Source organism: Microtus oregoni, unplaced genomic scaffold (assembly GCF_018167655.1).
Source record: "Microtus oregoni isolate MIOR12 unplaced genomic scaffold, Mior012 000068F_ref0000429, whole genome shotgun sequence".
Classification (NCBI taxonomy): domain Eukaryota; kingdom Metazoa; phylum Chordata; class Mammalia; order Rodentia; family Cricetidae; genus Microtus; species Microtus oregoni.
The window spans coordinates 769,119-783,183 of NW_024543975.1; the positions used below are offsets into that span (position 1 = coordinate 769,119).

The following is a 14,065-nucleotide window of genomic DNA, read 5'->3' on the forward strand; positions in this document are numbered from 1 at the left end:
AATCCTTTACAGCCAATATGCTTTAGTATGCTTTCTTCCAATCCCCAAAGATTTATGTAATATGTATGGGCTTTAAAAGGAAAAGTTTACTCTTGTATAAAGACTACCATGAATTGCATAACTCTGCAACACTGACTAAATTTATAGGGTTTCTCTGCAGGGTGATATTTTCTTATGATTTTTGAGGACTACTGATACATGCAAAGGCTTTACAACACTGCTTACATGCATAAGGTTCCTCTCCAGTGTGAATATGAGTTATTTATTCTTTGTCACAGTGATTGTATTCATACGGTTTCCATCCAGTATGAGTTCTTCCAAGCACGTGAACACGACTATGCTGGGCCAGGGCTTCACCACATTGCCTGCATCCGTAGGGCTTCTCTCCAGTGTGTGTTCTTTAATGAGACTGAAGACGAGCGTGTTGTGAAAAGGTTTTATCACACTGATTACATTTGTAGGTTTCTCTCCAGAGTATTCTTTTATGAGGTTGAAGATGACTGTGTTGTTAAAAGGCTTTATCACATTGACTACATTTGTAGGTTTCTCTCCACAATGTGTTCTTTTAAGTTGTTGAAGATGAGTATGACACTGAAATATTTTACCACAGTAATTACACTCATAATGTTTTTCTTCAGTATGAGTTCTTTTATGTCTTTGGTGATAACTGTAATATGCAAAGGTTTTATCACATTAATTACATTTGTAAGGTTTCTCTCCAGCATGAGTTCTTTCATGTGCTTCGAGACTAGTGTGATATGCTAAAGATTTACTACACTGGTTACAACTGTAGGGTTTCTCTCCAGTATGTGTTCTTTTATCATTTTGGAGATAATCATGTTGTGCGAAGACTTTACCACACTGGTTACATTCATAGGGTTTCTCCCAGCATGTTTTCTTTGATGTATTAGAAGATGACTATGGCATGTAAAGGCTTTACCACGCTGCTTACATTCATGAGGGTTCTCTCCAGAATCAATACTTTTATGTATTTTGAGATGAATGTGACAGGTCAAGGCTTTTCCACACTGGTTACATTCAAAATGTTTCTCTCCAGTATGTGTTCTTTTATGTCTTTGGTGATGACTGTAATATGCATGGCTTTACCACATTGATTGCATTCATAGGGCTTCTCTCTAGCGTGTATTCTTTTATATATTTGAAGATGACTGTGATATGGAAAAGTTTAACACCTTGAGTATTTTCAGATAGTTTCCCTTTGATTTCTTTCATGTCTTCCACATCTTCTAGAGCTTTGACAGTGTTCTTCAGTATATTTGTCTTCCCATTTATAGCCTCCAGCAGTTAGGTTCCTGTAGGTCTCCAGCATCGCATCTTTTTTTTATATTTATTTATTTACTATGTATACAATATTCTTTCTGTGTGTATGCCTGCAGGCCAGAAGAGGGCACCAGACCTCATTACAGATGGTTGTGAGCCACCATGTGGTTGCTGGGAATTGAACTCAGGACCTTTGGAAGAGCAGGCAATGCACCTTAACCTCTGAGCCATCTCTCCAGCCCCCCCAGCATCGCATCTTTGTACAGATTCTTCTGGGAAGGACCCAGCAAAGCCCACTCTTCCAGAGTGAAGTCTACTTGCACATTATCATAGCTCACTGTCTTCTAATAGTTCCCATACTTCAACATCATGTCATCTCAAAAGGCAGCCAGTCTTCATCCTCACATCTTCACAAATCAACCCTCAACTGGATCTCTGCCGTGCCCTGGTGCTGAAATTCGCCCATGATTTTTGCTCAGCTCCCTGCCGCAGCACCGGCAGAGCACACAAAACCTATGGTGCCAACTCCTCTTCCAAAAGCTTTTATTAAAAAAATAATTTCAAGATAAGAAAGTGTATAATATAGCACAATATGCAAACAATCAATGTGGAATAGTTAAAAATACTTTTGGTAATTAGCTAGACAAATAAATATATTTTATATAAAGTAATAGATCGTGTGAAGAATTTTCAACAATTCTAAAATTCAACATTCACATTTAAACTTCTGATTGTTTATTAGTAGCATATAAAAATTCAATTTAACTATTACTGCCAGAAAACATAGTCTGAAAGATTTCAATTTAAAAAATGTAAGGTTACTAAGTAAAGATAAGAATGTTCTGTACATATGTACAAATAATCTAGTGCAGTCATACAGTATAAGAGTCTGTAACAACTGGATGGATATTTTTGGTTCTGTTCAGATCTTCTATATGTTAGCTTATTTTTAGTCTGTTTCATCACTTCTGAGAAGGGTTTTATAATGGTTAGTATTAATTGTCAAGAAATTTAAAAAAATCTAAAATCATCCAGAAGACAGCCTTCTGGGCATGACTGTGAAGGGCAGTCTTGATCACATGAGTTGAGGTGGGAAGACCTGCCCACTGTGGGTGGCACCATCCTCCTGGCTGAGGTCCTGGAGAAAGGGAGCTGAGCAACATCATGCATTCATCACTTTTGCATCCTGACCTCAGATGCCGTGTGAGCAGCTGACCCAAACCCTCTTGTCTTGGTTTCCCTGTTGTGATGCACCTTGAACTGTGGGTCAAAGTTAACCTTTCTTCTTTAGGTTGCTTTTATCAGGGCATTTTAGCACAGCAACAGAAAAGAAACAAAGAAATATAGCATCATTGTAGATTTTGTCAGTTTCTCATTTTAGTTTTTTTTAGGTTTATTTTCACATAAATTAAAGCTGCAGGGAGAAATGCATGTGCATAACTGCTGTGCTTTTTGGTAGATTGGTCTTCACGGCATGCTCATCTTTGGCAGCTACTCCCTCATGTAAAATGATTGAACTGATACTGACATCACCACTTCAGCTTCCTAACGATGGTGTGGGATGTCTTTGTCCTGCCTTTTGTTTTCAGCCTGTTGTTATATTGAAAAGTGCTCCTGCTACACCATCTGATAAACTCTGCCCTTTAAATGGAGTTTTTAATCTGTTTATATTTAATGTAACTGCTGGCGTAGTTAAGTCTATGTCTACCAGTTTTCCCATCCGCGTTCTGTTTGTCGTATGCATCTTTTGTTCCACTGTTACTCCTTCCCTGTCTTCTTGTGAGTTAAACTTTATTTTTTTAAAGATTTATTTATTTATTGTGTATACAGTATTCTGTCTGCTTGTATGCCTACAGTCAAGGAAAGGGCACCAGATCTGATTAATATGGTTGTGAGCCACCGTGTGGTTGCTGGGAATTGAACTCAGGACCTCTGGAAGAGCAGCCAGTGCTCTTAACCTCTGAGCCATCTCTCCAGCCTGTGAGTTAAACTTTAAAAATCAGTTTTCTCTTTTGACACTTTTGGTCAGCCTCTGTGCATTATTTTATAGTATTTTCTGTAGGAATATTTATTTATACCCTTATCATTCTGTCTTTTTATATCAAACTTTATAGTAATCTCTCCACTCTTTGTATTAAGTATAAAGCTTTAATCATATGCTTTATAAATTTCATAATATCAGGCTATAATTTCTGCTTCTAACAATTATATATCTGTTAAATAAAGAGAATGAAAATTGAGTTTTCTGTAATTACTATTTACACATTTACTATTTTTAGTTTTCTTCAATCCTTCCTGTAAGTTGGAATTTCTTTCTGACCTAAATTTCCCTTCAAACTTGACATTTTTCTTTTTAATCTTTTATTTCTTCTTTAAAATTTTTTGTCTTTTTAAAGTTTTTAAAAATTTATTTTTTAGCCAGGTGTAGTGCGAGACCCCTTTTATCCCAGCACTCAGAAGGCAGAGGCAAGTGGATCTCTGCAAGTTTAAAGCCAGCCTGGCCTACAGAGAGAGTTCCAGCAGAGCCAGAGCTACACAGTGAGATCCTGACTCAAAAAGAAAAAAAAATTGTGTACATATGGGTGTTTAATGCAGCAGTGCATTCTGGTGCCTGTGGCCAGAGGAATAAGGCAGCATATACTCAGGAAGTTGGCTGGGAAATAACTCGGGTCCTCTGGGGTTCATCCAGTGCTTACATCTGCTATGACTGCTGAGCCGTCTGTCTAGGCCTTTGGGGGGGGGGGGGCGTACAACAGGTCTACTTGAAATGAACCACCTCAGCTATCATTAACTTGATACGTCTTTGTGTCCCATGTTTGAAGTCTGCCCTTTGCCATCTCTGCTGGGAAGTCCCAGCTGTCTTTACGGGCACTCCTCGTGTGTGACGTGTGCTGGGAAGCCATTCTTGCTGCTGTTCACCTGGAGTTTTCTCCTCATCATGGTTTGAGGTGCTCCGTGTGCCAAGACACAGCTGTTCCCTTTATAACATACGTCTTGGCACACAGGGAACATGTTGGGTGCACACATTATTTTTTAAGCACGTTTAGAATATTTAGTCAGTAGTTCTCCAAATACCCTTTTCATTGTCCATTTGCTCTTTCCGCCCATGTTAACACATGCTGGGCCAACTAATCCTGCCCCATGGATCTTTGAACACCTATTCCTTTTATTTCCCGCCTCCCACACACGTTCCGAGCTTCAAGGCCACTAGTCCTTTCGTCGGATTCTATCCACTGCCACGCACATCCATGTGTCTTTGTTTATACAGTATGTGTCTAACATTTTCATCGTTCTCCAGAGTTCTGGGTTTTTTCCACTGTGAACACTTTCATCTGAGTCTTTGAGTGCATATGTGATGTCTTCTATTCATCTTTGGCTGATTCTAAGGTCTGCGCCATACAGTCTGGCTTCTATGGTTTTCTCTGGCCTCTTCAGATGAAGCACTGACATTTGCTGTAGCACCCTTCTGACTCCACCCTCTCCATGGACAGCCACCAAAACGGCCCTCCTTTCCCGTGTTTGTTCTTGCTGCTGGCTAGCGGCCTCGACCTCTCTGAGGTCAGCCAAGGATTTTGTAGTCAGATCTATTTTCATGGTTCCATCCTTTCTGGAATCTGCCTTGTGGTCTGTTTGCTCTCTCAGCTCCACGAGCATCCTTGAGCATCCTACCTCAGCGGTCATTCTCCCACTGCGCAGGTTAGGGACCAACGATGTGCTTCTCAAGTGACTCCCTTCCTGTACTCCCCTGCTCAATACCAATCCAATTTCTGAGTTTTTAGTTACTTTTATTTTCCCTCTGGTGTCGTCAAATAGTATAAAAATACTGTGTTCCAAGGGAGCAATTATTGTCTATAGGAAAGTTTAAGTCAATTAAATCAATTTGCTGTTATTGAACCTGGAGCCAAGTCAGAGTGTGCTGGCAGCTGTGACTCAGAACCCATCCGAATCATCATCCTGCAGGTTCCCTACACTCTTATTTGTTTACTGACTTCTGGTGAACCATTCCCCAGGCTAATGTTGCATGTGGCTGTGCTTTTTAAAAACGTCCACAGGTCTAGAAACGCAGATCCCGGCTCCTCAGTAAGCTTGAAGGGAGAGGATCTCATCTCCAAGTCCCACATGAGCTGCAGAGTGAGTTCAAGGCAATCCTGGGAAAGAAACTGAGAGCCTATCTCCAAACATAAAGTATCCGGCTGGCAAGACGGCTCAGTGTGACTTCGCCAGATAATCTGAGCTTGATCCCTGTATGTGGTGGACAGAACTGATTCCTGGACATTGTTCACACAAATTCATTGGCATGAATACATACACAGTCACAGAGAGATACAAACACACACCAGCATGCGCGCGCGCGCGCGCGCACACACACACACACACACACACACACACACACACGAATAGATAAGTAAGACTTGTTTGGGTGCTTTTCTGCCCCCTGCTGGGAAAATGGAGCAATATTACAACTATGAGGACAGCCTCCCCAAATCCAGGCTACCTACCTGGTGCACCCTTCAGGTGAGGAAGCTATGCCTGTGTCCAGTGCAACATAGTCCATCCTCCTGAGCACTGTGACCAATGGATCAGGGAATACCTGATCATATACTTGGGATCCAGATGTGTATAACTTAACGGTGTTTTACCACTTGCTCTCTCTGAGGATGGTTAGAAGAAATTCCTCAACATCCTCTCTGGACCCAGCACATGACTTTAAACCCAGGACAGGGGAGGAAAAGGCAGATGGTTCTCTATGACTTCAAGGTCAGTCTGGTCCACTTAGAGAATTCCAGGCTACCCAGAACTACATAGTGAAACCCTGTGGGAAAAACAAATCCCATTTGGCTCTTTAAATCTTAATGCCGTGAGTTGCCCACTTCCTACCCTTTTCCTCATGTCCAGTCCCCAGGCAAGCCCATTCAGGTTGGCATCAAACTTTGTAAAATCCATTTTGCTAAGGCCATGGGCACAATTTTAAGTCTAATACCTGCCACACTTCCAGCCTGACCACACAAAACCTAATCCTTCTTTAAAACCAAAGTAGAGATGCCTCTCAAAAATATGGGTGCTGCTGCAAGCTTGCAATATAGATGAGGCCACTGGATGAGCCCTCACCTTCCCGGAGCACCCGCGTAGTGAGTAGTAGAGACTCAAAGTGCTATTTTAAGCCTTGGACAAAGTAGCAAGACTGGAGTAGAAGGCAGACATGGATCTATTTTTGAGACAGAATACAAGACTTCAAAGGAACCTCACACCTGTGGCAGCTGCTCCAGGCTGGTGGCCTGCGGTGAGCATGCTCAGCCTCCTTGGTGCTAGCAGGTGCCTTGGGAGAGTGAGAAAGCATTGTGGGGAGGCACCAGGATGGTCTCCACTTGTCACGGGCACCCCATGGCCTAGGGGTCCAAAGACAGCCCCTTTGCGGACCAGGTGTGCCCAGGCCCTCCCTGCCTTGTTCAAGTACATCCTCTCATGTACGGGAATGCATGGCGAGGAGGAAACCTTCCCAGATTGCAGTCAAGGCATGGACACAGGCTGAACAAGGGAACCATGTCCTTGCAGGAGATGTGAACTGAGAAGAGCAGGAGGCACGTGCTGGCTCCTCCATCTCTTCATGGAGCAGTGGGTGTGTGCTGGGGAGTGACTGTGGAAATACGGAAGTCCAGATGCTCCCGAGGGCAACAGAAGGGAAGTTGTGCCAAGTGCCCACAAACAATGCCAGTTATACACCTGAGTCAGAGTGCCTGTGAGGTGCTGGATCATGGAAGATGAGAGGTCAGGGTACCAGGCCAGTGGGGAACACTCACAGGGCACAGCGGTGGTGGGGAGCACTCACAGGGCACAGCGGTGGTGGAGAGCACTCACAGGGCACAGCGGTGGTGGAGAGCACTCACAAGGCACGGGGGATAAAGAGCACTCACAAGGCACAGTGGTGGTGGAGAGCACTCACAAGGCACGGGAGATAGAGAGCATCATTGTGTGTGAGGACAGGGCACGGAGTCATGGGGAGCACTCATAGGACATAAGGATAGGGGAGCATTGTAAGAAACACCCACAGGACACGGGAGTAACTGGGAGCACTGGCGGGAGACTGAGTCTGTAGCTGGAATTCTAATGTTAATGACCAGAAGAACCACACCCGCTGAAAACAAGCCACATATCTGAACTGATCAAGCAAGATCCAAACTCAAACTTAGCCTGTGTTTACTGAACAGCTACTAGGAGCCTGGAACCGTGCCAAGAACTTCTACACGAGGTAATTTGCACACAATCATGTCTGCTGTTACGAACATAGAGGACTGCTACCAAACAGATGTGGACAGCCGGTCGACAAGTCCCACTGATTCAACCTCCCTCTCTCCTCACCCATCAATGGCAAGTGGGCGTGTCCTAAGAGGCAGACAGCTGCTGCAGCCTCCCCATGTCCTTCTCTGGAAGCGTGGGCTGGACTTCCTCTTCACAGTGCTTTGCACAAAACCTTGGGTCTTCACAATGGGGTTCCCCATTGGAGTTCCCCGTGGGGTTTTTAAGAGAAGTTTTGTCTACAGCAAGTTTTTCTTCACATCTGAAATAGACTCTCTCAGCTAAAACCAACCCCCCCTTTGCCAGAAAGTAGCGCTCAGCTAGCACCTATCCAAGGCCATGTAGGTGAGATGGTGGGAGCCAGCACCAAGTCTGGAAGCACCTGAGCCGGGGCCTGGCACCCACCGCTCTAGCATCTCCAGGGCCTGGCACCCACCACCCTAGCATCTTCTGGGCCTGGCACCCACTGCCCTAGCATCTTCTAGGCCTGGAACCCACCGCTCTAGCGTCTCCAGTGCCTGGCACCCATCACTCCAGCATCTCCTGGGCCTGGCACCCGTTCATCCTGTCCAGATGATCTCCTCTGTGTGCGGTGACACCACTGTGTTACTTAGACATCACACCATCACTGGGGGCTTCTGAAACCCTGGACCCCTGGGAATCTCCAAGGGGAATGACGGCCTGAGAGTGACACGTGGAGGGAGCTGGAGTACTGCTGGTCTGTGGACACAGCCAACCTCGGCCTGAGGTCAGCAGGGCTGCAGTGGCCCTGAGGCCCATGGTTAGAAGTACCTTCTTTAATCTGTGCAGCTCCAGATGAGGGCTCCCAGTTCCAGGACGCCCTCTAGAGACCGTGGAAGGACCTGTGAAAGAAAGTGTATGGTTCCAGGTACATTTCTCTTCGAGGACCCCAGACTTGGTGACATCCAAAGGAGGTTGTCTAAGAATGACCCTGATTCTGAAAGAGGTCTCTATAGAGTTCACCCTAGACCCTGGGGGTGGGCTCTGTATATCAGAATAAAGGACTTCTGAAAAGCCATGAGCTCCCCCAGCTCCACCCCAAACTTAAGGATAAAACCAGAGAAGGGTGCCTTGTCCTGACAATTGTCAACATGTCCTCTAGGTGGCGGGCTAGGATCCCGGATCAGGAGCGCCAGTTTCCTCCAGCTCCGTGGCTGTCCTAGCGAGGGAGGGAGACTGATGGTAGGCTCCAAGGCAGTCCTAGAGGCTGAGGCTGGGTACTCATTTACAGAAACAAGTGCTGAGCAACCACAGTCCCTGCCCCTGAGGGCTGGTGTCAGGATAAGTGATGCTGGTGGCCTCAAAGAACCCAGTTTCCTTCTCTGAAAAATAAGATTTGCATTAGTTGGGACCTGAAGTTGCTGTAGTAGCCTGTGGCTGTGTGGCCTCAGAAGGTCATGAGATGCTGTGGCCTGACTGATATTTTAGATCCTAATCACTGACATGATGGGGTCAGGAGGTGGGGCCTTCGGGGGTGGGTTAGATGGTGAGAATAGAGGCCTGAAGTCAATCTTTGTTGATCTGAAACAGGCCCAGAGATCCGTCCCCATTGTAACTTGTGGAAGCACTACAAGACGGCCCCATGCAGGTACAGGTAAGTGGAGTTTGTCCAGACATCAAAACCACTGTGCCTTGATCTTTGGTCTCCCAGCACCCAGAGAGATGGGAAATGGATGATCATCTGTAAGCACCCACCCCCACCTTGAGCTTCACTGTAGCAACCAAAGAGACCAAGGCATGGTGGGTGTCCCACGGTGGTGATCCTAGGTTTCTGGTCTGGCTGCAAGGTCCCTCTTTATCAAAATAAAATACTTTAATTTATGTTTTTCTGGGCTATGTTTATTCTTTCTCTGGGCTGAGGTCTTGGGCGGGAGGTAAATTGGAGCTAGCCTGTAATATCTGAGCCTCATTTCCTTTGCCTGTAATATGGAGAGGCCCCTGTTCTCTTGCAAGGTCAGAAGGCAGATGGAGGGTCCTCACTTCATACCTTACTCGTCTCCATGGAAACCTTGAGTTACAGGAGGGACAAAGATCCTCGCCCTGTGTGACAGATACACACGTAAGAAGCACTGTCCCCATCACACAGAGGAACCTGGGCCTAAGCATAATTCTGTCTACTTCTCCCCTCCCCCACACTCCCATGTTGCCCTCCATCAGAATGGCGCCTATGCTCCGCTGCCTTGGACCTGGCTCAGTCCAGGGCCCAGGAGGAAAAGTCTTGGTTCCGGGAAAGACGAGAGGGTCAAGCTCTCATTGAGTCCTATCCCCCTGCTGTAAAAGACTGCCAGCTCTGTGGTTATATTGGAAAGTGCTGGACAACCTTGGGGAAATCATGGCTCTCTTTTCTGTCATGGCTTTGTATCAGGGTCTGAGCTAGAACTCCTGCTTACAAATCTCAAATTTCACAAAACCTGGCATAACACAAGGGAATGGGCTACTTTTTTGAGTTTTTTTTTTTTTTTATCTTCAGTGATAGGGTAGAGGGGTCTTTGGGAAACCCCCTGGGATACCAAAGTCTGTACATATTCAGTGTTTTCTAGAAAGTCCTTTTGTAGATTTTTAATAATCGCTGGGTTATTTATGATACCTAATATGAACTGGAAGTGTGGCACTCCTGTAGTCCCAGCATTCAGGATGTGAGGTCGAGAGGACTCAAGTCCAGCCTGGGCTACATAAATGAGCTTCAAGTTAGCTAGAGTGAAATTGTATCCCAAAATGCCATGCTGATTCTCTATCAAATTGTAGAGCTCCAGTACCTGGGGGTGGGGGGAGGCAGGAAGATCAGAAGTTCAAAGCCAAGTTGGGTTACATGACAGTCTGCAATCATGAGGCCAGGGCATGAGTACTGCCTGTGAAAAGCCAGCCTGGGCCACATAGTGAGTTCCAGGAAAGCCTGGCTGACAGACCGAGACTGTCTCAACACAGCCGGCTGGGGCATGATAGCACATGTCCGTAATCAAAGCACTCTGGAGACAAGCATGAGAAGTTCGGTGTCTTCCTCCATTGCTGAGTAAGTTCTGGGACAGCCTAGGTTACAAAAGACCATCTACACACACACGCACGCACGCACGCACACACACGCGCGCATACATGAACACACTCACACACAAAACTCTAAACAAAAGAAAATAACAAAACCCCCGACATGATGTATGTGCTTTGAAGATAATTGTCCCTCTATAGTGTTCTGGGAATACTGAGGACATATTTGATATGGACATAATTGTCCCCAGCTGCTCCCAGAGTTGGCGCTTCAGATTGGTATTATTCACTGCTCAGTTGAGAAGTAGTGACAGCTCCATAGTTCCATGGCTGATAAGGGTTATGACCCACGAATTCTACCTCTCTCAGAACACAAAGCAACCCACAAAATCAGCAAAGGGCTTTTTCCCCTCCTCTTTCTCCCTGTGTCCCTCATTTTTGAATTACCCTTTGAATAGTTTCCCTTGTGGGTCAGTTGTCATTTTACAGAACAACCACCAGATGGAGCCAAAGGACCAAGTGCAGGATACAGGGCCCGGCTTCTGGGCAGGGAATAAGTGGGTGCTACCCTGGGTCTGGTCCAGTAGACAAGATCTGTCGAGATAGGAAGTGAGGTTAGACACTGAGGCTTTGACTCAGACATGGATGGACTCTGAGCTGGGAAACAGACCTGTGTTCGTGGTTAACTCTGCCACACTCTCTAGTTACCTTCCTACTCACCCTAGGGACACTCTGAGCTTCTGTGGACAGAGCCCACTTTGCACTTTGGGAAGCTGCCAGGGCTCCTATGGAGCTGTATGCCTACGTGTGTGGAACAGTCTGATGAGACCTAGTGAATGGAAGGAATGGACCGGGAGATGTTGGCTTGCCTCAGACATCAGAGCTTCCCAGGCAGACAGTGGGGCTCCCAAGAGTGACTGAATGGACCCCAGCTGTGGTGCTTCACGCCCACATCACCCCATGGAAAGTGTGGCGGGACTGGGCTGGGGAATTCTCATCTGTGTAAGATTGCAGCTGCCGCCACCACTCCTGGGGCAGAACTAGGATAGAAGGAGGCCCCTGGGACCACGGCTCACATCCAGCCTGGTTAGAGTGTCTCTCATCTCAGCCCATGGCTGCAGAAGACCCACAGGAGATACAGGGCCCCAAGGATTGCAAATCTATGCTGTGTGGCCTGCCTGTCAGGAAGTTCTCCCCAGTGTCTTCCTGTGGAGTAGGCAGGCCAAGATCTGGGCAGCTGATGCTAGTTCTTAGTGACTCTCAGACTTCACTTGCAACTTGTTGCTGCTGGTGTGGAGGTGGTCGTATGTGTGTGTGTACACCTGCGTGTGTGAGCGTGGGTGTGTGTACATGGAACACAGGTAGAGAGGTCAAAAGACAACCTGGGGTATCGGTCTTCAGGGGACAGGGGACATTGTTCATATACATATAAACAATACACCACACACACACACACACACACACACACACACGGTCTCATTGGCCTGGAGCTTTGCCATAGGCTCACAAGCTTCTAATTCTCCACCTGTCTCCTTCCATCTTGTAATCACATTGCTGTGATTACAGCCACACACTGCACTGCCATACCCAGCTTTTTACATGGGTTCTGGTGACCCAAACTCGGGTCCTTGTGCTTGTGAGGACAGCCCTTTACTAGATGAGTCGCCCCACTCCCACCCCCTTCGTTTGCATTCTGAATAGGAATAGTTTTTAAACATGACCAATTCCCTTACTCTATTAAGCAGGATAACTCTGTAAACTCTGTGTTGATAATTTCAAAGTCTGCCAAATGATGCCATTTTATTTTATTTTTTTAAAGAAGATCCTGGTCTCTCGATGGCAGCTCCTCTCTTTGCTGCTCCCACTAGCGAATCTGTGCCATGGTGCAACTGCTGCCTTTACCTGTTCAGGTTTGTGGTTGAGACCATGTTTCTGTAGGCATGATATGTGAAATGGGGTCTGAGCACTCTGGGGTCCCCCCTGAGACCAGGATGGAATCCCACCCCGGGACATCAGCTTCCAGAAGACTATGGTCATCTCTTACACATCATCACACCAGTCTATCCCAGCTCCTCCTTCACTGGGCCCCTGCTGGTTGCACCTTCCATGTGGTCCCTTTCCCACACAGTGACTCCTCTCAACACATAGCCCTAAGTGCACACTTCAGTGCTCCTCTGTGGAGTGGCAGATTCAGGCTCAAAGTCCCTAGCTTCATGCAACACCACCAAGGTTCCACCTTTCAAGATCTCCTGGCCTCACCTTCGCCAACCCTGTCCCATACCTGTCATGGTGTACTAAGTCCCTTGGACTTCCGTTATTCTCTGCTCTTTCCAAATGCCTTGCTTTCCACCTCCTCAGAACCCCTTCGGAGCTGGGCCCATGGATCCCTCTCTGACCTTCTCACCCTGGTAGTGGTGACAAAATCCCAGAGTTCAGCTGCAAGACACAGCCCCCACCCCACTCCCGCTATTCCTCTTCCTGGATTCAGGACCTTGGACAGGTCAGTGACCCGTTAATTCCTATCTAAGACAATGAGACTCAAAGGAGTAGCCTTTGTCACCCTGGGCTGGGCCCTGTTTCCAGTGCCCGACAACTGCTAACCAGTGAGCAACTTTTCAGCCTTTGCCTTCCAGTCTCCGACATCAACAGAGCTTTTCAAAAAGACCTTCTAGTATCTGCACCCTCCGTGGATGGTGGCTTGGGAGAGAAGACACACAGTGGTCACCTCCGTCTCACTCCAGAGTGTGAATGGGTATCAAGTTCAGCACTGGCTGAAACAACTCTTCTACCCGCGTGAGAGTCCCTGAACTGACAATTGTCCTGGTTGAACCAGAGGCTGAGTCAGGGAGTGGAGCAAGGCCATGCTTTGTGTTTCTGGGGTGCCGGTCCCTGAGCCTGAAGCTGTGAGCACTGGGAAGGGAGGTGGGTGCTGTCCGCGGTGCTGAAGATCGCTCTCAGTGACTAATCCCTCCGCCTGTGCTGGCCGCTGGGAAGTAAAAAGATTTGCTTGGGGCAGCCAGGAATGAATTTTCATCTCCAGCCTCAGCCAGCACATTTTGTTCTGACATTTTCCTGGCCCTCTGCCGGTGATGTGACGTTGTCTGCACAGCTCTTTCCCCTGCGTGCCCAATCCCTTGAACAGCTGTCCTGCCAATCCCCTATCCTTCCACCTCTGTGGGCGCCCCCCCCCCACCACCACCACCACACACACACTTGAATGCTTTCTCCAGAGCTGGCGATGAGAGAGACTGTATTACAGGCCATGAGCCCCACTGCCTGTCACCCTCTCTGCAGTCTCCGCAAGCAGCCCTGGAAGTCACCATGGCTCCATCTCAGGCCAAGCAGAATGCTGACCATGGATGGGAGGAAAGAAACTATGGCTTTCTGTATTCATAGGAGTTAACTGGCTTAAGTGCTTGCTTGAATTCAAGTCCCACCGCCCCTGTGTGAGTTTAGGTGAATTTTTTTCATCTGAACTTCCGTTTTC

At 46.9% G+C, this 14,065-nt stretch overlaps 1 protein-coding gene across 1 annotated transcript; it reads right to left on the reverse strand.

Moving 5' to 3' along the window:
• Window positions 1-1,204: 1,204 nt before the first annotated feature.
• LOC121440537 (zinc finger protein 431-like) lies at window positions 1,205-4,531 on the reverse strand. The gene is made up of 3 exons (XM_041641272.1): window positions 4,522-4,531; window positions 1,542-1,618; window positions 1,205-1,339 (listed from the first exon to the last, which is right to left on the reverse strand). Exons 1-3 carry the CDS (start codon window positions 4,529-4,531, stop codon window positions 1,205-1,207), a joined length of 222 nt encoding a protein of 73 aa, XP_041497206.1.
• Window positions 4,532-14,065: the final 9,534 nt, after the last annotated feature.